This window comes from Sturnira hondurensis, unplaced genomic scaffold (assembly GCF_014824575.4).
Source record: "Sturnira hondurensis isolate 20B ecotype Veracruz unplaced genomic scaffold, ASM1482457v3 Scaffold0014384, whole genome shotgun sequence".
NCBI classification, from domain to species: Eukaryota; Metazoa; Chordata; class Mammalia; order Chiroptera; family Phyllostomidae; genus Sturnira; species Sturnira hondurensis.
Genome location: NW_028087015.1, coordinates 2,578,934 through 2,604,874, shown reverse-complemented (window position 1 = coordinate 2,604,874; position 25,941 = coordinate 2,578,934). Strand labels below are relative to the sequence as shown.

Genomic DNA, 25,941 nt, shown 5'->3' with positions numbered 1-25,941 from the left:
TATGCTAGGGTGAAGACAAGTAAAATGAATAATTTTGACTCCTTGGTCATGGTCATTCTTCAGTTAAACTAGCTTATTTAAAACATTTGACATTTGGTATGCTGTGAGTGCAAGGAGGTGAAGACGACAAAATGCTGCTAATAGTGCCGTTTGGTGCCACGGACTTGATTCCTGCTAGGGTGCCATCAGTTAAATCTATTATTGCTTCTACACCGTTAGTGCAAATGTTATCAAAGCTAAAAAGGCAAATAACGTCTTAGTACTGTTATAAACCTTGTTCAACCTGAGGACCCCCCTGAAAGTTTCCTCCAGGCCCCTCAGAGTTCTGTGGGTGGCATTTTGGGAACAGCTGTCCTAGAAACCACATGCTACTATTGGCTGTCTCTCATTAGGTTGCAATTTCTCTGTGGACCGTCTGTAGCTGTCTTTTATGTGATCTTGCCTAACAATGTCTGGTGTAAAACTATAAATATCAATATCTGTTGAAAGAGCGAATAAGTTACAAACAACGACCACATAGCCTTAATCTTGCTACCTGTCCTCAAATTACACGCTTTGTAAAATTTTCTGTTTTTTTTCAGTTATGACACTGGCCAATTTTTTAAAATAGTTGGGGTGGAGGAGTTGTCTGGTATTATAATAATGCATTATAGTTTCTTTAACTATGGTTAAGCATTCATCAGTGATGCCAGGGAGTCATTCCTCTCCTGCACTAGCAAGCCAGGTCTTTTCGTTCCCCTTTCGTTTCGTAGCCCTACCTAGAGACTGGCAAGAGCTGGGTCCCTCACGTTTACAGCAACACAAGACTTTGGGCGAGTCGTAACCCGGTTAAGAAAATCGATAAAAACTTTTGAGGGAAAAACACGAGCAAGGGACACTGCCTCTCTGAGCCCAAGCCCTAGCTAGCCTCGCGAGATCCGCCGGGTTGCCGGAGCGACACTTCCGGCCGGTGCGCACAGCCCTGGGAGCAGGCGAGTTGCGAAATTGGCGGCTAGACCTGCCCGCCGCCGTGAATCTGCTAGCGGGAGCGCGCTCGCGGCCGTGCGTGCACCGCTTTCCCGGCTCGGTCGCTGACGCGTCGTGGACGTTGGGGAACCGGAGGGAGCGGTAGCACGAGCGGGATGAACAGCGGAGGAGGCTTCGGCTTGGGTTTAGGCTTCGGCCTCACCCCTACTGCGGTGATTCAGGTGACGAATCTGTCGTCGGCGGTGACCAGCGAGCAGATGCGGACGCTTTTTTCCTTCCTAGGAGAAATCGAGGAGCTGCGGCTTTACCCCCCGGAGTAAGTGCTCAAGCTCGGCTGGGGGTGGGGCACGGGCACCGTAGAGACCTGGGGACCGCGGCGCGCGGGGAACAGCGCGGAACGGGGGCGCGCGGTCCCGTCACGTGACCGCTTGGTCTTACCTTGGTGCCCACGTTTGAATAGGGCACCGGGGCCTGGGGCCCCTGAATCCCACCCTTATTTTGGTCGGACTTTTCCGATTTAACCTCTGCACCGAGCCTTTACACAAGGCTTTCCAGTACTTTATCCCTTTGGTTTATTTCCTTTTTCGTGCCTTCCGGGCTTGTGCTCGTCGTGGAACCCTCCAGTTCAGTGTCTCCCCCTCCCCTTTTTTCCCGAACTTAAGATGGCTGCAGGTGGGCCCCGAATAGTCCTCCAGGCTAACGTCTGGTGTGTAAGGTGAAAATCGCCGAGACTGCGCCGGAGAAACTGTCCAGCTCTCAGGGCCTAGTGTCAGGCCGTTATTGCTGACGAGAAAGCCTGGAATTAGGATGGAGTCAGGGCCATATTTGTTTTCAGGGTGGTGTTCACAAATTTAGCATCATGTTGATTAATCTAACCGAGCCCATCCATGTTGTGAAACGAACATGTCTATTCACCCTTTTGGCAACAGATAAAAATTTCTTCCTGGAAGGTCACACTGTCCTAAACCTTCCAGAAAAAGTATTAGTTGGTGCAGGATGATCTTTGCTGTATACTTTTAAAAGTCCGGAAAGGCCTGGCATTTACAGGTCACAGACACTTCCTAAGCAGCGTATTTTGGAGCAAGATTTCCCTTGTACAATACCATCTTCTTAAGAAATTTATAAAAGGGTTTGTGGGTTGTTCAGATCTTACACGCATAACCTTTTTTAAGATAAAGGTTAGAATTTTAAAATCCTCACTATTTTGTTTATTGTGTCGAAATCCTTTGAAAGAAGAGAACAGAGTTTCCCAAGAGGGTTTTTTTTTTTTTGACTTTTTGGTTTATTTCATAGTGATGCATGTATGTAAATTTTCTTCAGTTCTCTGTCTTTGAGTATATCGCATTGCAGAGATACTGATAAAAGTTGGTATTTGGATCTTAAACTTAAATTTTTTTTGCCTCTACTTTTGTTTTGACGTAATTCATGCATAGGGGAAAGTGGAAAGGACCCATGTTCCTTCACCAGCATTCATTGTTTGCCCCAGTTGGTTTCTTTCTTTCTCTGGCTACCGCTGCCCATCTCCACCTCTGCTCTCCCTCTTTCCCAGCCTTCTGAAAGTGTGTAGTTGTAGACACCGTGACTCTTCATTCCTCAGCACTTAGGTGTGTATCCCTTAAGGAAAGTACATTCTCCTATAGCACCACAATACTATTAATGTGTCCAAGAAATTTAACATTGATAAAGTAATATGTAACATTTATATGTAAGTTTCTCCAAATGTTCTAATAATTTTTAATTTATTTTTTTGATCTGGGATATAATTGAAGACCACCATTACATTTGGTTGTCTCCTTTAGTCTAAAACAGTCACCTGTCACCTTTTTTAAAGTCTTTTCATGATGCTGATATTTTGTCTTGTAGTTTGATTTCATAGAATGATTGATAATCTGATTTTATATAGATAGTTTCTTCATGGTTATATTCAGGTAATACATTTTTGACAACAAAACTTAGTACAACAATATGCACGTACATTTCTGTTGACTAGCTGAGGTATATATAGTGTTGACGACCTTATTAAGAACTTTTGAAAATGCTTTTTGTAATCTTTTCATTTAACCAAAACATTTCTTAATTGAGGAGTGCTTGGAGTGCTGTATTCTGCAAAAATTGAAATCAAGCAATAAAATACTTTGTACGTAAACCATTACAAACTAACGTTGTTTTTAATTAAGGTGGTAATATGGTGGGTGTCATAAGGTAGAAATGCATCACAAAATAGTCTTCACTGCCAACATAATACCACTTACATAGTTGAAATCTGAGCTTGAGTGGCAACATGCTGCCAGTAATTCGGACACTTAGTAATGAACTGTGTTTTTGTTCGTTAGTTTTAAAGAGTATGTGGTTTTAGAGGGAAGGGAGAGAAACATCCATTGGCTATCTCTTGCATATCCTCACACAGGGACCTGGCTGGCCACCCAGGCACGTGCCCAGCTCAGAGCAGGATGTCGCTTAACCCACTGAGCCACACCAGTCAGGACTCATGAACTGTTTTTTGAATTCAGGTGTTAATTACTTGCAGTATAAAAGTCAAAGAGAGTAAAAAGCTTTTTACTTAAACACGATACTTTAATTTGGAGTGAGTCATAAACTGTAATATGTTTGCAAAATTGTAACATAAATATAACACATATGGGCCAGACAAAACCCTTAACCAGTTTTCCATAAGTGCAACCCCTTATTCCTGTTTTTCAAAAATATCGGCATGCTTTAATGAAGTTATAATCTGGTTGGTACATTAAAGCTCTGTTTGCAAATTTGGGCTGAAATGGGTAACAGTGCAGTAATAATTGTCGTATTGAAGACATAATTGTTTTTGCAGTGTTACAGAAATAGTATTTTATGATAAATACTTAGAAGCTGAGTAGAAATTCATTTCTTGATGGAATATGAAACTAGTTTGTCATTAACATTTTGATGTTGATGACAGCAAGAAATTTTTGCAGCAAGCTTTTTATTACGGTATAATGTGCATACATACAGAAAAGTGCATGGAGAAGTGCACTAACCCAAAGTGAACTTCAGTACCTGTGTAACCAGCACCCAGAGCAGAGTGCCTACACCCTAGAGATTGCACTGTGCCTCCCTTCACAGGGTAATTCTACCCTGATTTCTAACATTACTGTTGATTTTTTCCTTAAATCTCTGGTCTTCGGAGGTACTAATAACAAAGGCAAAATCTGTCAGTTAGTTAAATTTATTTAGTTTAAAAAATGTAACCAATAGAGTCACTTTATGAAAAATAGAGAAAAAGGAATACCACCTTTGATTCTACTACAGTCAAAACCTCTTTCCATTTCCATGTGTTTTCCTCAAGTCTTTTTTATATGTGTTTGATACAGTGTGATCAAACTTTTGGGTTAAATTTTTACACCCAACCTATAATAAACATTTTTCATGTTGTGTTTTATTTATAGTAATATTTACAGACTAATTTGTTCCAGTGTTTGTGTGTTTTTGAAATTCTATAATTGGAGATATGTTGGCTGTTTTTTTTGTTTTTGGTGTGTGTGTAAATAAGTCAGTGCATTTTAGGTGGAAGTGAGTGTTTGAAATGTGTACTTTGATTGTCAACAATGGTTGGAGGGCCCTCTGGCATTTATTGGGTAAGCGTCAGTCATATTAGAAGGTCTTGTGCAAGGAAGAATTGTGCCATGCAGAGTACCACTGGAGTCCTACTGAGAAACCCTGTTATAACTTCTGTTATATTTTTAATGTAAAATTATATACTTTGTCCATGTTTTTATTATATTCTTTGCAATAGATCCTCAGAGGGTGTTAATGTAATAAAATCTTGAGTATATTATTATCACATTGTCTTTTAAAAAATTGTGTAGGGTCATCACCATGGTTAATGAAAAACAAAATAACCAGTTCCAGCCCAGGAAATTTAAATGATGCTCAGAAAGTTGGTTCTGTGATTTCTGCATTAAACCCTCAGGAATTCCAATGGAAAAACAAGCAATTGCCCGTACCAGTGTGGCTCAGTTGTTTAGTCATCGTCCCACAAAGTGGAAAATGTCCCAGTTAGATTCCCTGTGGGGCCCAGGCCTGGGTTGCAGACCCAGTGCTCAGTTGGGTGGTTTCTAGAGGCAATCTAACCTAGATACTTCCCTTCTCTTCCTCCCTCCCTCCCCCCTAAAAACAAATAACATCTTTTAAAAATTAAAAGAAAAGTACAAAAACAGCTGTAGAAAGTTTTGTATTTTAAAAAACAGCAGTTCAACAAATGAGGTCAAAATAAAATCTGGTATTTGTGTACTGCTACTTTCCTTAGAGGCATACATATAGACCAAATTAAACCTGTAGTTAAAGTTGTATTATAAAATGATAATCCTATTAAATTTAAGGAAAAATCGATTTTTTTAATACTCACCTGTGGATATGCTTATTGATTTTAGGGAGGGTTTGAGGGAGGGAGGGAGGAGAAGAGAGAGAAACATCCACATGAAAAACGATTGGTTTCCTCCTCTATGCATCTCGACCAGGGATTGAACCCAACCCAGGTATATGCCCTGACTGGGGTTGGACCTGTAATCTTTTGGTGTATGGTATGGTGCTCCAACTAACTGAACCACTTGGCCAGGGCAAAAAGTAAAATCTAATAGAGAGAAGGCTTTAAATATAAGATTTGGAAACATACTGATTTGCAATTTACCAAGATACTAATTATCTGTATTTATGCTTGCCACTGTATCATAACTTAGCCCCTAATGCTCAAAATAAAATAGTGTTACTGCCTCTCCTGAAAAGTTTAAATGTTTACATTTGTTTAAATAACTATAGGTTAATCTTTACTCCCTTTTAAGAAAGGTAATTGGAGATAAAAGTGAAGAAAATTGCTTAAAGTGGTGGTGTAGCTGTGTCTACTATCCATGCTCCTATGATAATGCTGTTCAGAATAGACCAGATTTTTTTTAAAGATTGTATTTATTTATTTTTAGAGAGAGGTGAAGGGAGGGAAAAGAGAAAGAGAGACATCGATTGATTGCCTCTGTCACATGCCCGGACTGGGGACTGAACCGCCCCCCAGGCTTGTGCACTGATTAGAAATGGAACTGGCAGTGTTTTGCTTTTCAGGATGATGCTCACATTCACTGGTCAGGGCTAGACCAGAATTGTTTATTTATTTCTGGCCTTCCCAAACGTTGGTGTCATGTCTTGCTTTACTAACCAGGCTCACATTTTCTGTATTTGTTTCAAATGATTTGGAAATGTATTTTCAGCTTTCAACAGTGATTATTTAGGTTTTCATTCTTTCACAAAAGGATCTGTCAATTTGGGAAATGTAGTTTTAGCGCTGGTTTGTCAGCTTCTTGATTTCATTTGTAAAAGAGAGTGTATACTTGTTACAGTCATTAGAGATTTAATAGTTCATTGTAGCTGTAGATTTTTTTGGTTGCAAAAGACAGGAACAGTTCTATGCAACCCAGCTTAGAAGAGACATTGAAAAGCTAAGATTTCACTAAACTGAAAAATGAAGACTAGTACAACCAGGCCTCATGGGAGCTGGGACTTGGAGCCAGAAAGGTTTCAGCATCCAAGGTAAAAAGCCTCTTTTTAGAGGCATTGTCAGCCCAATCTGTTTCTGTGTATCTGCTCAATTTCTTTACAGACCTATTCCCTACTCACCTGGCATCTGGCCCACATCCTGACTAAGTGACTTTCCAGGCAAAAGAAAGAGAATCTGATTGCTTCCAGTCCATTTGGTCAAGCCACCCAAATTATTGGTTGCTGGTTAGCCAGTGAAATGGGCCCTGGTATCATGTGACTAATCAGTTGTGGCTAGAAGTGTACATCTGTTGAGGGTTCCACATAGGAAACTGTGATAAGGTCTGTGCTGAAAGTATGTAGAATGCTTTGGTAGCACATATATGATGGGTACCTAATCACTTTGATATCTTAAAATGGCTTTCAGGAAACTTGAGCCTTGAAGAAAAGTGGAATTAGCATTCAAAAAGGAAGTTACAGAAGACATCATAAACAAATGGAACAGCATGTACACAGATGGCCCAGATGTTCTGCATTCTGGGGACCCCAAGTATTTTTATGCCTGGATTTTGGGTGCATTTAGATTATAAAGCAAGAACAGAGGGTGTCTTTGAGGAAATACAAACAGTGGGGTGACATGATGAAACTTAGGGTTTAGAAAGATCACTCTGGTAGCTTTTGTGGAAGACCATTAATAAGGAGTTGAGATTTGAGGCAGTGTGATTGGTTGTGAGCCATTGTATTGATACAAATGAGGAATGACGAGGGCCTGAATTAATGTCACACATATTTGGTGGGTAGTCTTAATAGCATATAGTGAACAATTGTTTGAAGAAGGGGGAAGGGTCAAGGAGAGAAACAACCTCCAAAAGATTGATTTCAAAAAGATTCATTCTTATACTAAACTGGTAAGGTGGGGAACTCTGCTCATTGTGACACTCTAAGATGAGGCTGATGTATCTATCAGCCACCCGTCTCTTGAATGTTGCTGGTCACTGTGGCAGAGGGAAAGAGCTGAGCGATGGCCTGTGGAACTACTGAATAGCTGAATAGTGAGTGACAAGGCAGTTTTGCTCGAATTTAATTGGCCAAAGGAAATTGCATGGCTACACTTAACTTCAAGGAACAAAGAAATGGAATTTTACTATGTAGCCAGGAGATTCGGAAGTATTCATTGACCAGTACTAATGGTGCTCACATTAGTGACTCCCAAATATCTGACTCGGCTAAGTAGTTGAGATGTGAAGTATAGGACAATGGGCAGGAATTGTGAGGAAGGAGAATGATGAATTTTAAGACTTAATAAGTTATGGTTAGGTCTGGTGACTATTAAGGTGTAATATTCCAGCAGTCTCTTGGAACGAAGAGTCTAGAGCTTGGACACTTGGTAATGTAAAGGTGACTTAAGTCTGGATGGGAAGGTATTCATCTCAGAGACAAATGCATGAAGCGGTTGACTTAGATGTTGAGGTAGGGATTATTGGAGTGGGCTCCCCCGAAACCTGAATTGAATGGCATTAGGCAGCAGTGAATTGGATTGAGTTGGGTAAGAAAGAGGTAGAGCTTTATTTTATTTTTGCAACTTTAGTTTAGTTAGGTTAATAATAATATGAATGGTTTCAAGTTCTAAATGCAAATATATTTTGAACTTGTATTTTTTTATCCACAGTTTTTTAAATCCTCTTCTGAGGATGTATTTTTTAATTGCTTTTAGAGAGAGAGGAAGAGGGGGAGAGAGAGGCAGACAGACAGACAGTGATGTGAGAGAGAACCATCCATTGTATTTGCTTATATGCAGATTTACCTTGCCCCTACTGGATTTGAACCCCACAAGCTTTTGGTGCTCCAACCAACTGGCCCCCTGGCCAGGTCTAATTGGTCTAAGTTTCAAATAGCATAAATATATATATATATTTTACCATTATCGAGATGGGTTTGTTGCTGTATGTGAAAGGTATTTTTATACTAAAAGTAATGAATATTTGCAAAGTTACTAATTAAACAGTACAGTAAGATTGTTTTAAATTTTTGGTCAGTTGAATCGTAAAGATTGCTTGAAATTTGGAATAAGTTGGTTAGATTTTAAGTTCATCTGTGCCATTTACTACTAGCTCTAGGATTATAGTCAACTTTCTTGCCCTACTTTGTAAACAAAATTATTGTTATCGCAAAAGACATACTTTTCAAATGATCTCTTTTTTTTTAAGTGGGAAAAACCTTAATGATTTAAAGTATTGTACATTTACGTTATATAGGTATATATTTTGTTTGGGTCTTTTTTCCTTGCTAAAGATAATTAAAGACGTTAATTGAAAACAATTAAATGGGCATGCTGACAAAATGATCATCCATGAGGAAAGTGTATTTTGCAGTCTGAGAAGATGGATTCATAATATAGAAAAATGGTTTTCATCTGTGCTGCGTCTGGTTTCTTTTGACTGTAAGCCTGCCTAGATGGAACTGAATCTAGTAGTACTCGTAAGGGTCTTTCCTCTTTTGCATATAATCTGTACAGTTTTTTTGTGTGAAATCTTTTCTCTGGAAAATCATAGTGCTGCTGCCTAGCCTGAAGTAGTCTAGTATATGCAGAATACCTTAACATTAATTCCATGTTGTCTCATTGTTTCTAAGACTGTTAGGAAGTTTTTAGAGATTTAAATATGCCAGGGAAGGGTTGAAAGTGATTATAAAATTTTTGAGTCTTGAGGATTGGGGCTGTTATAAAGGGATTTTGCCTATTCATACATTGGACCAGCATCTTTGGGTTAAACAGCTGTTTTCACATTTCACTCAGAATAAAAAAATTAAAGTTTTTAAATTTAAATTTAAATTTCATACAGATAAGGCTGACGGCCTGTGTAGATTGCCATAGTCTCTGCAGACATATCACAGTTAAAAGAATAAGTTTTGTTATTTTATGTCTTAATGATCCTTAGCAACAAAACTTTGTAAGTCTTGATTACATAAGATTATGTAAAGATCTGAGAAGAAATTGAATGAAAATGACAAACCAATCAAACGTTTATATGTCTAATTGTTTTTCTTTTTATCTTGCAGCAACACACCTCTTGCTTTTTCTTCCAAAGTATGTTATGTTAAGTTTCGTGACCCATCAAGTGTTGGCGTGGCCCAGCATCTAACTAACACGGTTTTTATTGACAGAGCTCTGATAGTTGTTCCTTGTGCAGAAGGTTGGTATTTCACATGTTTTTTTTCTTATTATTTTAATCTGTGTCCTTTTGTTAACTACATTTGGCTTTCTTAGAAATTGGCAAGTAGATATCACTTTGGCATGTGTGTGTATATGTGTTTGTGTGTATGTATGTAAAAATGAAATTTGGAGAAGGGACTTTTTACTAGTAAAATATATTAAAATGGTTCACTTGTTACTTAAGTTTAATAAATAGCTAAACATTTAAAAAATTTATAAATTACTTGGCTTCTCTGGTTTACTTTGGCTTTCTGTAGTTGATTGGTAAGTTGCAAAGAAAGCTTTCTAAAATTAAAGAAAAAGTAGGTTGGTTCGGGAAATTATTTTAAATGTGTAAATTAGTAAGCACTTGCCTCTGTGTGTACCAAGTTAGTATTACATAAATAAAAAGTGTACACATCTTTGCCAAATTGTCATTAAGTAATATTTATGTTTATAAGAAAAACATTAATAATTAAAGTTTTAAAGTATTCTCTTAAGGTAATTTACCTTATAACGGAGACAATTATTTCATATTCAGGGTAATTGTTTGCTGTGCAACTGTAATTTACTTTTTCTTCTGCCTTTTTGGGAGGGGTATTGTAATTGAAGAAAAATCTTGAAAAGCAAATTTCCTCCATTAAGGAAATAGTTGTTGAAGATGTGAACAAGACTGTGGCCTTAGAATTATTTGTTAAATTTTACAACTTAACCTGCTTTAAGAGCTAATTGTTACTAATATTTATTTTTTAGTAACTTCTATTTACAGAGCCACTCATATAATAAGCTGTGCTGAATTTGACAGTTCTGGTGTGTAATTCACTTATTCAGAGCATTGGCTGTGGCATGTGTACATGAATTTTAGAATTGGGTTATTACAATTTAAATGTCTTTAAACTGTATTTTTACTGGTGGATAGTAGTAACTTTACAACATAAAAATTTTACGTGAAACAATGTAATGTACTCTCATATGTAATGTTTTAAAACCTCTTTGAAAAACCAGGCTAACATTAAAATAACATGTATAATGTTATTTTATAGTTTCAAGGTTTTATGCTTATTTCAGAATGCTATTCTGAGATGTTAAAAACATTAGTCACATACAAGTATCATACTGTTATTTTTGGAGTCCCAAAATAGAAAATAGAACATTTTTTTCAGATGAATTCTAAAGTACTTTTCTCATCCATGCCTATGAGTTAGAGTGAGGTAGAGAAAATAAAAATATATTAATTATTTGCTAAATCTATCTTTATCTATTGATATGTAAGAGGGCAATGAGCCTAGAATTAGAGAGTAAGGTAAGAAAAGAGCTGGTAGTTGTTTAGTTCTGCAAACCAAGGTCATACCAATTTCACACCAACTAAACTGCGTGGGGGAAAAAATCAAGTAGAGAGTTTATTAAACAAGAATATTAATTATTAATTATACTAGTAAAATATGCCATCAACAACACAGATTCTGTATTATGTTTGCTTTTTACAGAATTAGAAGAAGGAATTTTATCAGTTATTGCTTTGTTGGAACCTTACTGTAGTCCCATAGATTTTTTTAATGGAGTATTTGAGAAGCCCTGGCCGTGATTTGTTATAAATGTTCAAGGTTATGGGCAGATAGAGGTTCCTTGGTTTTGTTTTTTTAACTTGATAGAGATGAATAAATGTACATTATGCTAGCTTTTCACTTTTTTTTAATATCATTTTGAGACAAAGTTTCATCATTTTTGAACATGAAAACTTAAATATTTTTATTGCAATTTACTTACAAGTATTTTAGAACACTTACCTATAATTGGCATTAGGAAAACATTCAGATACAATTTTTCATTAAATTATGTATGATAGAGATGAATTTATAGAACCTAAAGAATGTCATAGTGAGCTCTTAAAGATCTGATTATGCACTGCAAGCAGAGTAACAATGTATTATATTTTGTACCAAAAAAGATAACAAAGTGAGTTTGAAATAAACCGAAGGAAAGAGTTCCATTGGAGTAAGTTCTGTGAATGATGTGCTTTAGTGCTATAAACAGGGTTCTGTTTGCTTCCCTGATTCCATTTCTCCTTGCTGTTGTAGAAACAGCATTATAAAAGAAATAAGAAAACCATAGAACAAAATTTTAAGAAAAGTTTTTCAGTTTCTGTCAATTTGCTGTTTTTAAAAAAATATAGACAGTATTATGAGATGATCCTGAGCTGTATAAGTAATGTTTGATGTGTAATAGTTTCATACATCTTCAGCATTAGTTATTGTTACTAAAACATGCCATTTCAGAATAAAATATACTTTTGTTATACTTGTCTAAATATGACCTTTTTTGTTGTTGTGTGCATCTCGGATTTATTTTTATAAATGTTAACACTTAGAAAAAGATAAGGTCAGACATAACAAGGGTGTCAGCCTAATCATCAGTCATAATTTTATGTCCACATTTTCTGGTAGATGGATTTTGACTATTAATTTGGTTTTGTATGTTTTCTCTATGTGATATTTGTGCATTATTAGATGACTAGACTGGCCAAGGCAGACCTGTTACACTTGCCTGACACTTGCCTGAGTTAGGCATTGTTTGCCATGCCACTAAACCGGCCGTCAAGTGAAACCTTCATTGGGGAAATGAGATCGGAGTCTGAACCGCAGAAGATGGACGCCCTGTCTCTGTTTTTTATTGTTTTACTTTAATTTCATTTCTTTTTATTTTGTCCCTTTTTTGTTTTTGTTTTGTTAAATCTCTTTCACTTTAACTTGTGAGCTGGTTTTCCAGTTCTTTGTAAATGGTATTTCATTAAGGGTTCATAACATTGCATTGCAAAATATATGGGGAGATGATCAGCAGAGTTCAACCTTAAGATAAAATAAATTTTCACAGTAAATTAAGATACATTGTTAAGGAGACTATGTAGGAATCTTAATTGGTGATAGACTGATTAGGTACATTTGTTCTTAAAAGATGATTTAGAAACATTTTCTGATCTCAGTGCAACATTTTTGCAGTTTTTCTTCCAAGTCGAAATCTTTTGAAAAAACCCAACTGATAGTATCCTTCCTCCTAGAATTGTAGACATACAGAATCAGGGAAAATAAGTAAATTTCTTGCAACAATCTGTGGGTAGAGGACACAAAGAAACTTCTACTTTTATGATAGTTATTCATTATAGAAAATAACATTTCCTTGACTTACCAAGACATCAGTTGCCTACAACGAAAATGGATATTAGAGAAACTATTGAATACTTAGTTGTGTATGTTTCTCTGTTTGCTTGAACTTTTGGTTGAAAAATATTCAAAGGCTAGTAGGTTTTCAGAAGATTCTGAGATTAGGACTAGTACTTTAATACTAAGAAACATTGTTCTCAGTTGTCATTGAGTATAATTTAGGAAGAATGCTGGATGCTCATTTGTGTTTTATTTTAGTATTTACAGGGTAAATTTGATAGAATTCTATCTTGGAAGTCAAGTAATAGAATTTCTTTTTTAAAGTATTTTTAATAGTAATTAGGACAAGAAAAAACAGTGTGCTTACAGTTAGACTTTATAATAGCTTTTTACTACTGTGAGGCAATGAGAGTCAGATCATCTACTGATGCTGTTTTTTAAGCCAAAGGTGAAAGTCTTTATGGTATTAAGTATTCAACCTTTGGCCTGTGTTGAATACCCTTTTTGTTTGGGCAGTCTTTCTACATTCTTGGTATGGATAATTTGGCTTATTTAATTGACAAATAACATTAAATTGGAACTTTATTAGATTGGAACTCTTGTTTTTTTAGATGCATAAATTAGTAAAGTACAGGGTTTTTACCTTAGGACCTCAGTTGCTTTATCAAGATGCATTCAGGTTTTACAAACATTTGAAAATTCCTATTTAAAACAGGTCTGATAATATATGTAGATAGTATATTTGTGGGTATACAGATACATGTGTTAATACTAGTAACATACAAAATTACTGTTATTTGATGTTTTCAGTTAGGCCTCGTACCTTTCATTTACCTTTATGCATGTTTTAAAAAATCTGTGCTTGTGCAGAATTTACACTGAAATAATAAAATAACTTTGTTTTTGAAATTAATAGATTAAAGTAATATAGACTTAGATGTTGCAAAGCTTAGGAAAAAGTAGACATTTGTTAAAGCTAATAAAATGTCATTTTTTTGTTTCTATAAGCAAGGTGTACCCATTATTTGAAGCAAGTTTTAAAGTCCGTCTTGAATTCCATTCATGTTTAGAGCTATGTTTAGATAATACTGTTTAGAGGTTTATCTCTGCATATCTGGTTATTTCAAATAGTGTCTTTACCACTAAAACCCAGCATGGTGCTTTTGAAAATTATTCCATATGCTATTTTCAATTTAGCATGACTTTGTACACTGTTTTAAATTACTTTTGAAGAATTCATAATGGAAACGAATAGCTAACTAATTATGTGTAGTTCTTCTAAAATAGCTATATGTAGTCAACTTTTTTAGAAATAATTTTTTCTGGGGGGTGGAGTGTAAGAGAGAGAGGTTCAGGAAAAATGTATGAGATTTGTAGTCCTTATCAAAATTAATTGATTAGAATTCAGTAATTAAATATGGAAAATTGATGTACTTATTTCAGTAACGTTTTCAGCTTTTAGTCATTGGAATTTTTTTCTTAGCATCTACAATTATGTCAGTGTTATGTCATTATTGTTACTAGGAAATTGAGATGTTTACAAGCAATACACTTAGGCATCAGCTAGTTCTCTTCAGATAAGTATGCATAAATTGGTTCTAAAAGTCAATGGTTTAAAAGTTTCCTATGACTAAGGAACTTTTTTGTTAGGTATTCTGAAACACTTTAGCAGTTTTCCTAGAGATATTCTTGAAACCTGAATTGTTTTGGGCATTTCTGACATTGTTGATGAGGTGCCTTATTAACTAAATGACCACAGGCTTCCTTTTAAATTGAAGCTGACTACATGCAGTAGGTTTTTGGTTTTTTTCTGTCTACTTGAAATTGAATGGAATTTGTTGGAAAGGTTATCAAAATTGTTTTCATCACAAGTAGATAGTTTCAATAACAGCATAGGGGCACTCAGTAAGGAACAAATTTCAATTTGCTTTTTCTTTTTCTTTTTTTTAACTAATTTGGTTATTTGCCATTTCTGGGGATTAAACTTTAAAAAATGTTCTTCTTTTCTGTATCTGATGTTCTGTGTGCTATTAGTGATGCAGCCAACACGAACGGTTGTCATGTGTAACACAACTTTCGATCACCGCGAAAACACCGTCCTGGGAAAGCGTCCATGCTTGATATCGTTTGGTTCATGAACATTAAGTTTCCAGTACAGGTGACCCATAGCTCAAAGTGTTAAATAATTGTCTACATTATTCAATTTTTAAAATAATATTCCATTAATGAGATTGTTAGTCTTTGAAGTTTTGCTCACTTTTATTTTTCCTAGTAGAGCAGGATAAAAGGAAAGACTTAAGTTCTAATTTATTTCTTTATATGAATCTGATAGATTCATTTATTATTATTATTATTTTTTAAGTGCAAGGGTAATTGTAAAATCATAGTGTAAATTTTGTGTGGTGTTTCTGCTTTTTGTAATGTTTGAAACTTGCCTCTGCAGGTAAAATTCCAGAGGAATCCAAAGCCCTCTCTTTATTGACTCCTGCTCCAACTATGACGAGTCTGATGCCTGGTGCAGGCTTGCTTCCCATACCGACCCCAAATCCCTTGACTACAGTGAGTACTAGATGCCCTCTTCTAAAAGGGAGGAATGTTCAACCATCTAATTAGTTAAATAAAGAGCTTAGAGAATTTTTATTTTGCTTCTGGCCAGCGTGGCTTTGTTAATTGGAGGGTTGTTCTGTCGACCATAGGCTTCCAGGTTCGAAGCAAGGCACAGGTTCTTGGTCAAGGCACATACCCAGGTTATGGGTTGGATCCCCAGTTGGCACACGTATGATAAGGCAACCAGTTGATGTTTCTCCCTCACATCGATGTTTCTCTCCTGTTCTCTCTCCCTTTCTCTCTCCAAAAGCAATGAAAGAAAGTCCTCAGGTGAGGATAACAACAACAACAAAACACCTTTTTAATTTTGAATCTTTGTTTTTAAATGGAAAGAATCCTAAATGTCTGTCTGAATTATTTCCCTCATGTTGTCACTGACTTAAAGTACTTTTTGGAACTTGGAAGTAATTGAAAATGTATTTAAATTTGCTTATTCTAGAAAATTGGTTATTGAAACTCAGCATTTTAGATATAGCACAGTGAATTGGAGAATCTAGGTGGCTCTATTTCCAATTCATGAGGACTACATTTATTATTAAAATATGAATTGATTCACAGCCTGATAATGGGAAAAAATATTTAAGAGAAGGATTTATCTGGGAAACTGTAACAAGGTAGAAACATGGCAAAATATTTTTTCATTAACTGTGGAATTAAATAGTAATTTAATGCCTTCTTTGTCATTTCCTAGTGGGGTTAAAGAAGATACTGCTGTTAACTGTGCTCTTAGTTTTTATGTAAAAAATTCTGATCACATTTATTTTAAAAGAAGGGTCATTTTTCTTCCAAAATAAACCCAAGACAAAATATAAATCTTACTGTAATTGAAAGTTTTATCTAGCTTTGTAGTACTGGACTATTAGGGAGTGAATTCATAAACTTTATGATTGTAGTTAAATTATCCAAATTATAAAAATGGTTTCTGAAACTTTGAAGTACAAGATTTTAGGTCTTCTTAGTTTTACATGACATTGATTTGTTCTGCAGGAGACCTGCATTGTGATTTATAGGGGGAAATGCTTTTTAATTCAACAGTTGATCATTTATATTGAGCTTTGTAGAAATTTTATTTTGGATATATTTTAGTAAATTTTAGTATGTTAATCCCTAGGTCACTACCCTCCTCACCCCCTATATTTTATTGCTATCTTGAAAATTCTTAGTGATTTCACTGTTTAAATTAGCTCTCAAGTGTAGTTCTAAAGTGCTGCCTCCTGTTTCTAGGGGTTGGAAGGCTGTGATGTGCCCTACACAGAAAATGTGTGTTAGATAGGGTTTCATTCAGGAGTGAGTTGGTAGTGCTTTTGGCTATGAGTTCAGTGTTAATGAATCAACAATATATATTAAATAAGGTGTCTTTAAACAAATACACATGAAGCAAAATTATGTATTGGTTAATGAAGATACTGTGACCAGAGGCTTGTAGGAACCTAGCCTTGTATTTTCCCTAGGAGCAGTTGCTCAGTATAATAATACAGTGTTGTGGCAACTTTATAGAATATAACTATTGCAAGTAATGTGGACTGACTGTTTTTAGTGTTAAGTTTAAAAGGATGTAAAACATCCAGGTATTAAGAAATTGTGTTACATTTCTAACATCCAAAAGTACTGTGACCTCACTTTCAATAATTTAGACATACATCTGGCTTAAAGCTAGGAGTCCCTAGTTTCTTCCCATTCTTGTCGAGTTGATCACATCTGTTCAAGATTAGAGAATGATTAATTTCTATAAATATTATTTATTTATTTTTAGAGAGAGGGGAAGGGAGAGAGAAATAGAAGGAGAGAAACATCAGCCAGTTGCCTCTTGTACATGTTCGACTAGGCATCAAACCTGCATCCCAGGCATGTGCCCTGACTGGGAATCAAACCAGTGATCTTTGGCTCTGCAGGTTGACACCTAGCCAACTGAGCCACACCAACTGGGGCGAGGATGATAATTTTTGATACTAACAAAAAATATGTTCTTTTTCTTTTTTAAATAGCTGGGTGTTTCCCTTAGCAGTTTGGGAGCTATACCAGCAGCAGCATTAGACCCCAATATTGCAACACTTGGAGAGATACCACAGCCACCACTTATGGGAAATGTGGATCCTTCCAAAATTGATGAAATCAGGAGAACAGTCTATGTTGGCAATTTAAATTCCCAGGTAATGAAGAAACTGATTCTTTCCTCCTTCTTAAAAATCATACAGATTGATAAAATAATATTTACCTGATTTTTTCAAGAAAAGAATATATTAAAATGTTACTTTGTTTCTTTAGACGACGACAGCTGATCAGCTACTTGAATTTTTTAAACAAGTTGGGGAAGTGAAATTTGTACGGATGGCAGGTGATGAGACTCAGCCAACTCGGTTTGCTTTTGTGGAATTTGCAGACCAAAATTCTGTACCAAGGGCCCTTGCTTTTAATGGAGTTATGTTTGGAGACAGGCCACTGAAGTAAGAAACCCTAAACAAAGAAATTTTAATGGTTTTGAGAAACTTTATTTTTGATATAATTAAGGCTTTTTTTGTAATGGTAGTTGGCAATTTGTGGAAAGGAAGACTTTGTGTTAAGTAAAATGAATGCCTGATACGCTTTTCATTTTAGCGCTTGGTGGTATTTGAAGACATCCTATTTTCTAAGGTCAATTTTAATGTTGTTCACATACCCCACATAAGGACTGTAGGGTTTTTTCCCCATAAGTATTAACAAGTCAGTTGGTTCTGTATTATGACTAGACTGATAGACAATTTAACACATGGGTTGAACTTTAATAATACAGTAATAAGAATTTTATTAAATCTAAAATCCCAGGGAGAAAAATAATGTTCAATACCTAGAAGTGATTTAAATCATGCATTTTGAGTTTTACAGTTGGCTCACATATTTGTTTGCAAAATGAAAAATTGATGTAGCCTGCCACATACTCAATACCAGAAATTCTATTTCATGCAGATTATTGAGGTAACAGTTTTATCTGAATTCCATAGGCAGTTGCCTTAGTTATACAATTGGATCAGGATGCTGCTATTAAAGGATAAATATTTGTAACTGTTCTTAGTGAATGCTCGTCTTCTCACTGTGGAAGGGGTAAGTGAGGCAGACCAAATTCATCTGTGTGCATCAGAGAAACCACTCTTACCCAGTAGAGAAAGTTTTATTTGACGTTTCCCACATTCAAACTGTGTTGTTACTCAGCTGTGGTCCATCTTCCCCTTTGTCTTCCAGGGGTACAGAGGTTATCAATTAATAAAATTTTATAATCTAAGAAATAATTCATTTTAATATTGGTGTCAACATTTTAATTTATTATAATCCTGAGCTGTGCAGGAAAGTAGTTGTCCTGGTCTACTCAAGTTATTGAGTTAGCTAGCATTCAGGTTTTTGACTTTGTTAGCAAGAGATGATGGCAGGTGATACATCATGGAATGAGATACATCATGGTTTTGAGATTGGTATTGGTTATTCTGTATTTAGCTGTGTTACTCTCAGTGTGCTTTCAAGATGCTGGTTTAGAAATATACGTATCACGTAAACATTTATTTCTTGTTTTGTAAAAGATGGTGTGTATTTGTGATATGCTAATGTTTTTAATTTAGAATAAATCACTCCAACAATGCAATAGTAAAACCCCCTGAGATGACACCTCAGGCTGCAGCTAAGGAGTTAGAAGAAGTAATGAAGCGAGTACGAGAGGCTCAATCATTTATCTCAGCTGCTATTGAACCAGGTAAGGCCATAGTGTTGTTACATAGGTTGTAGTTTAAGATCATAGAATCTTAGGACTGCAAGGAACTTTAGAAATTATCTTGTTCAGTCCCTTCATTTTATAAACAAGAAGACTGAAACTCAAGAAAGAGTAAGTCACTTATCAATGCCAAAGGTCAAAGAAGTACTTAGCACAAACATTCTTTTCCCCTGATACTGAATTGAGGCACATTGGCCTGAGTCAGTCAGTTTTTTATACTTTAAGAGTAAAATTAGTGCTTAAAACTGATTTGCTTAAAAGCAAAGTATAAATGTTACTGTGAGGCTAAAAACAAGAATAAATATATTTTAAATGTGATGATTAAACAGACTCACTTTTTATCAAAGTTTTATTTTAAAAATAAAACAGAGAGTCCATGATCCAGGAAAAACACAGACATATTTTAGCAGGGCAAAAAGGACATCTACCTCTTCAAACTTTCGTGTTCCTAACAAAAATTTTAAAATCAGGTCTAAAAATGTCTAGGTGTTTACATTTGAGCAAATTTTCTAAATTAGCACTCAGAATTTAAGTTTCAATTCTAGAAAAATAAATGGAGAAAGGATTTAAAATCACTGTTATAGAAATTACAGACATGTTATAATCGTACATTATGGCAGCAACAAAATATTACGAACAGCTGTTTATAATCATCTGGTTTATATGTACTGCTGCAGGGTGCTGCACTCAACGAGTTTATGCAATGACTTTCTTGGATGTTTCTGAAGGATAATTGCACAGGAGGAGGATATACAGAGAGTAGGCCCCTTGCACTATATGTGGTACATTCCCCTTGTGCCTGATTATTAACTGGGATCTTTAATTGTTCTGAGCTTACACTGCAAAGTGGTTTTTTCCTCCCAGAGTCTGGAAAGAGCAATGAAAGAAAAGGCGGTCGATCTCGTTCCCATACTCGTTCAAAATCCAGGTCTAGCTCAAAGTCCCATTCTAGAAGGAAAAGATCACAATCAAAACACAGGTGAGAATTTCTGCCATCATTTTAAATCTTTTTGGTTTTGTATTTAAAATAGTTAAGAGGTTTCACTTAAATATCAGAATTTAGAAATTTTGTAGAGTTCATCAGGAAATATGGTTACCATTAAATATTGCTTTAATTATAATACTACAATTAAGACTGAAATTTTATCTAATTTGTAATTTTTATTTCAATTGAATTTTCATTTTAGAAGTTGGTTTTCTATGTTAATAAAATGCTCTGTTTCTGATTTTTCTAAGAGTAAACTAGTTTTTATACAGAACCGGCAGAAACTTTTTAAATTGAGAAAAAGGAAACACCATGGGTAGGGTGATGCTGAAAATATCAGTGAGGTTGCAGGACCTTGTATCCCCCGCCCCATCCCCATAAGGTCTGGGAAGTACCACCCCAGATCTTGTTTTCAGATTGTTACCTATCTCCAGAACTTAGGGACTTGAAACATAGGAGTAGCTTGTGACTTAGTTCCAGCTAATGTATGTGCTTAGTTCTCTTTCTGTTTTGTTTGTCTTATTTTTGAGCCCAGCTGTGTTTTGATTTTTATTTTAAATCTGTTGTGTGTTTGGCACAAAGGGCACCTCAAAATGTAAGCTTGCAACACCATCTTGATTTGTGAGCCTAAAGTGCTAAGTTTTATTGTCTTCTCAAAGATGTGGAGGGGCTGTTACTGAAGTGTGAAAATATATGTAGTGAATCCTAACTGCATGTTGTGTGTATGTATGTACTTACATCTAAAGAGGAGAGGTAGAGAAAAGTAAATGTGCATGTGGTGTGGGTGTATTAGAGGAGGGAAGGGAACCAGTATGCTGCTGTATGTTGAACCTCACCAGCAAGCTCAGTTTAGTCTGTTTTTCTCTATTGTTGAAGGAGATTGAAACAATGCGATATGAAAATATGATACTCATTCTTTTACTCTAGTAGACTGTACTTTTTACTGTGTACTGGTGTGTGTGCTTCCTGTTATTACTAGTTTGCAAAATCTCTTCTGGGATGTGGTTTTACTATCTATTCCTCCATCCAAGGCCTAGTACATGAAGGGCAAGTTCAAATCCAACTGAAAGACGTTGTTTCATGTACAAGGAATGACCCAGTGCAGCGGAAGCCAGAATTGGAGAAGGAAAGGGGTATAGAAACGGTGGTACTAGCTTGTGGATGTTATCAGAAGTTGGCAGGATGTGGTGAACATAATGGTGAGGAAATACAGAATTGAACTGAAGGGTAACAACTTCTTTTGTGAGGAAAAAAAAGACCAATGACTTGAATCTCATTATGTGTTGATTTACAAGAGCCAGGCTCCAAATCTAATACCTTAATGGTTTTCTAAGGCTAGAATTAAGCAAAACTTAATGATTAACATTATTGTTTCCTTAATAATCTCTGGAAATCTATACTGTATTTGTTGGGGCAAAAAAATATCCACTTTAAGGTTTTTACTTCTTATTTTAAGTACCTTTGGATATTTTCCTCTTCCAAGTGGTGGTGAGGGGAAGATTATTCAGTCTGAATGAAATTTGTTAACTATGGTTCTCTCTTACAGTAGCTTTCATGTAGGTCCATCTAACTATGTAACATGCTAAATTGCTTATTCTCAGCAATACAATTGACCCTTGAACAACGTGGGTTTGAACTTCATGGGTCCACTTATATGTGAGTTCTTTTCAATAAATATATGAGTATAGTCAGCTCTCTCCATATCCATGGGTTTAGGATTTGTGGATTCAACCAACCACAGATTGAAGATGGTATTTTTGGTTCACAGTTGGTAATCCGCAAATGCAAAAGGTTGACTGTACATAATTTTCTATGCCATTTTGTATAAGGGACTTGAGCATTTGCAGTTTTTGGTGTCTGGTGGGGAGAGGGGGCAGTTTTGGAACCAGTTCTTTGTGGATAGCAGGGATGACTGAAGTTTTGGGGGATTCAGAACATTTTCGACTGTGTAGGCATCAGCACCCCAACACCACATTGTTCAAGGGTCTACTGTATGTATACACACATACACATATATGAACATATCTACTTATATACCACAGGTTTACATACACTTCTTAAAGCGTATACTATTTTTTATACATGGTTTATGGAAACACATAGCTTTTATTAAGTTCTTAAATAAGAACCTCTTAAGAGGGTGAGTTCTGTTTAAAAGAAAAGAAGACCCTTACCCAAAAACCATTTGACTTAAGGATCTTGACATGGAAGTAACTTTCCCAGTGTAGTAGGGGAAGAGGAGGGCAGGCATTGATTAGCTTCCCCTCCCTTGCTGGTGTGACTGGAGACCCTCAGCTCTGGCTCTGACTTAGACTTATCAGGAGTGTGAGTTGTAGGAGCTCTTGTTCTTGAATGCCCACCCTCTTGTCAGTTTTCACTGTTGATAGGTACTTTTAAAGTCTCCCCTTCACCCTTTCCCTTCCTTTTTGGCTTTTTTTTTTAATGAATTTATTTATTTTTAGAGAGAGGGAAAAGGAGGGGCGAGGGAGAGAAATATTTATGTGTGAGGGAAACATCAGATTGGTTGCCTTTTGAAAGCCCTTAACTGGGGGGGTCTGCCCTACAGCCCAGACACATGGACCTACCAGGAACCAAACTTGGGACTTTTGGTTCGAGGGCCAGTGCTCAGTCCACCAAGCTACGCCACCTGGGGCTATTCCTTCCTTTTCTTATGTTAGGAGGGAGGAACTGGTTTCTTGTCACTGTGACCTTGGTTAGGGCTGGGATGATGCGTTGCTACTTTTTGTTTCCAAATTTGTATGTTTTTTTCATAGGGACAGTGTTAGGGAAGGTGGGCAGTACTATAATTATTATTTTAAAGTTAAGTAATCTTTACAGACCAGCATAGGAACTATAAAATATTTTATAATACCTTGTGGGAAACAACTGACTTACAAATGGTCTTGATGCAACATGATGGTAAGTTACCCTTTGTTCACAGTTAAATGGATAAATGCACTTGTGTACAACAGTCTAAAATGAAGACTGCTAACGAATTTTTATCGTTGGTTGGATTACATTTGCTCTTGATTTTAGCTTTTTGACTTGAGGTGAGATAGACAGAAATATTTAATGTCACAATTTATAGTTTTCTCTTGGGCAGTAACTCTGAGGGCCTACAGGGTAAGATAGGAAACCAAGTGATCAGTTTCTCTTTTTTTTTTTTAACTTATATCTGTTAGGGCTATGCTTACAATTTTAGAGGGAGTTCCTTAATTATAGTTGGAAAGCACTGTTTGAGAAAAACAAGTTATTATATTTTTAGAAAGGTTAACTATAACAGAGATGTTAAGAATTTTTGTTAACTATAGAGAAATAAGGGCTCTTACTACATTATCCGTATATGGATTTCTGAAAATGGACTGAAATGTTTTAAGTTTTGCATTTTTGCCTTAATACCTATTACTTGGTTTTTGTATCTCTTAGGTTATTAGTGATACAAATTTCAACAAATTATGAATTATATTAAAATTTGGTATGAAGATAAATGTATATTTTTAAAGCAATAGATGAATAGTTTGAAAATTAGTTCTTAGAACACAAATTTTAACTGAAAAAAAATATTAAACAAGATTTCATCATTAATTAAGGGTTATCTGAAGGGTTTTCTGGTTTTGTAGTATACCACAAGCATTTAACTGTGTGTATCTTTTTCATAGATACTTGTTTTAATTCATGCAACTGTGACTGTCAAGATGAGTTCTAATTATATAAAGCATACTTGTGGAAGCTCATTTGACCTCACTGGAATAAATTAAAGATAGAATTTAAAGTTTTCATTTATGTTGCTGATGATGATAATACTGAGTGTTAAGAATTTTAAACATTTACCCTGTGCCAGAGCCTTTGTGGAATTTTTCATGTATCATTTGATTTAATCCTCGTGAAAGCCCCAGAAGATGTAGGTATAAATCTTATCCCAATTTACTAGTGAAGAAACTCAGACTTAGAGAGATTGGCTAACCAGACTTCTCACAGCTAGTGTGTAGCAGAGCTGAGTGTTAGAACCAGATTGTCTTGACTCCAAAGCTGGTGAGTCTCTTCACTTCGTTGTTAAGGTTGTGTGCATTCAGTTTTGTTATATTTTAATACATGTTTTCTAGAATATTTCACTATAAAAAATCACATTATGTAAACAGTTATTTCAGTGGGGTAAAGGAACCTAACAAATTTCACAATTGGAATAAGAGTTATTTTTCCTTCAAGAATTTTCCTAACAAAGTTTCTTTTAATAGCTGTGTTTGTATAGTTATAAAATCAAGGTCTTGCAAATTCAACATTTGATTATATCTGTTTTTAACTCAGAAGTAATGATGTTTATTGTAAATGACTTAAATTCTTTCTCTGTTTCTATGTGTGTTCTGGACAATGATCGATCTATCTGGTAAAGTTTCCAGTAAATTTATTTTAGGTAGTCTAACTGAAGGATTACATAGAAGAGAATTTTAAAATAATGATATAGACTTTCAGGATAGGTTTTAAAATTCTCTTATTTGTAAGACATCTTAAATCTTAACAAATTGAAATTCTAAGAAAAAGGTTTAACATTCTAACGATTTTTTTTAGGAGTAGATCCCATAATAGATCACGTTCAAGACAAAAAGATAGACGTAGATCTAAGAGCCCACATAAAAAACGCTCTAGGTCCAGGGAGAGACGGAAGTCAAGGAGTCGTTCGCATTCACGGTGAGTTTTTGGAAAATTATGGATAATTATTTCGTGGCTTCATTTCTTAAAAATCTGTTGTGGTTTAGGTTTTTAATAAGAGAAATGAAACATTTTTCTGATAGATTTTGTAATGATTAATGATCTATTTGGTTATTTTTGTAAAGATTAATTTGATTAATTTAGTAATGATTGATGATTAACTAATGATTTATATTGGTTTCCATTGATTGGACTCTGATGGTCATTATGGCTCATGAGGTTTCCTCACTATTGTACTTAATTCCACCTGGTTATCATTTATTTAGCAGCTTAAGTTATAACTGAGATATATAGGGATTTATATTTGATGTCTTACAACTATTATAAATTGTTTTGTGTTGATAATTATTGAAGAAGGGGAGGTTCTTTGGGGGAGTAGAATTGCTTCAGTTGTGAGTTTACTTATTTATTTTTGTTTTTGAAGGGACAAGAGAAAAGACACCCGAGAAAAGATCAAGGAAAAGGAAAGAGTGAAAGAAAAAGATAGAGAAAAGGAAAGGGAAAAAGAGAGAGACAGGGAAAAGGAACGTGAAAAAGAAAAGGAACGGGGGAAAAACAAAGATAAAGATCGGGATAAAGAACGGGAAAAAGACCGGGATAAGGATAAAGACAAGGAAAAGGACAGAGAGAGAGAGCGGGAAAAAGATCATGAAAAGGAGCGAGACAAAGAGAAGGAAAAAGAACAGGATAAAGAAAAGGAACGAGAAAAAGACAGATCCAAAGAGATAGATGAGAAAAGAAAGAAGGATAAAAAATCCAGAACACCTCCCAGAAGTTACAATGCCTCAAGAAGATCTCGTAGTTCCAGCAGGTTTGCTATACTTAAAGTTTTTACCAAGGGGTTTACTGATGACAAATGTAAACATGAATTAACTGAGGGGAAAAGATTATTCTGTACAAGTTGGATCAGTACTGTAATATCAGAATATTTTCCTCTTTGAGAATATTTTCTTCTGCAAAGAAAACATTTCTCTAACCGAGGCTTGTCACAGTACTGAACCTATGAGGAGGAAGGATGGATGGTACCCAACAAAATTATTTGGAATGTTTTACTTATCTTTTGTAATCTGTTATTTTAACCTGGTGGTGGCAGCAG

General features: G+C 35.5%; 1 protein-coding gene across 3 annotated transcripts in view; it reads left to right on the top strand.

Annotated features, from left to right (window-relative positions):
- The first annotated feature begins 990 nt into the window (after window positions 1-990).
- Window positions 991-25,941, top strand: part of SREK1 (splicing regulatory glutamic acid and lysine rich protein 1) — a 38,046-nt gene continuing 13,095 nt past the window's right edge. The window contains exons 1-9 of one of the 3 annotated variants that reach the window (XM_037062835.1): window positions 991-1,282; window positions 9,520-9,653; window positions 15,254-15,369; window positions 17,403-17,567; window positions 17,683-17,861; window positions 19,005-19,135; window positions 20,018-20,132; window positions 24,705-24,824; window positions 25,270-25,656. In XM_037062835.1, the coding sequence (XP_036918730.1) occupies window positions 1,122-1,282; window positions 9,520-9,653; window positions 15,254-15,369; window positions 17,403-17,567; window positions 17,683-17,861; window positions 19,005-19,135; window positions 20,018-20,132; window positions 24,705-24,824; window positions 25,270-25,656 (1,508 nt within the window). In that variant the 5' untranslated portion in view covers window positions 991-1,121. The other 2 variants (XM_037062834.1, XM_037062837.1) reach the window with 2 other exon arrangements.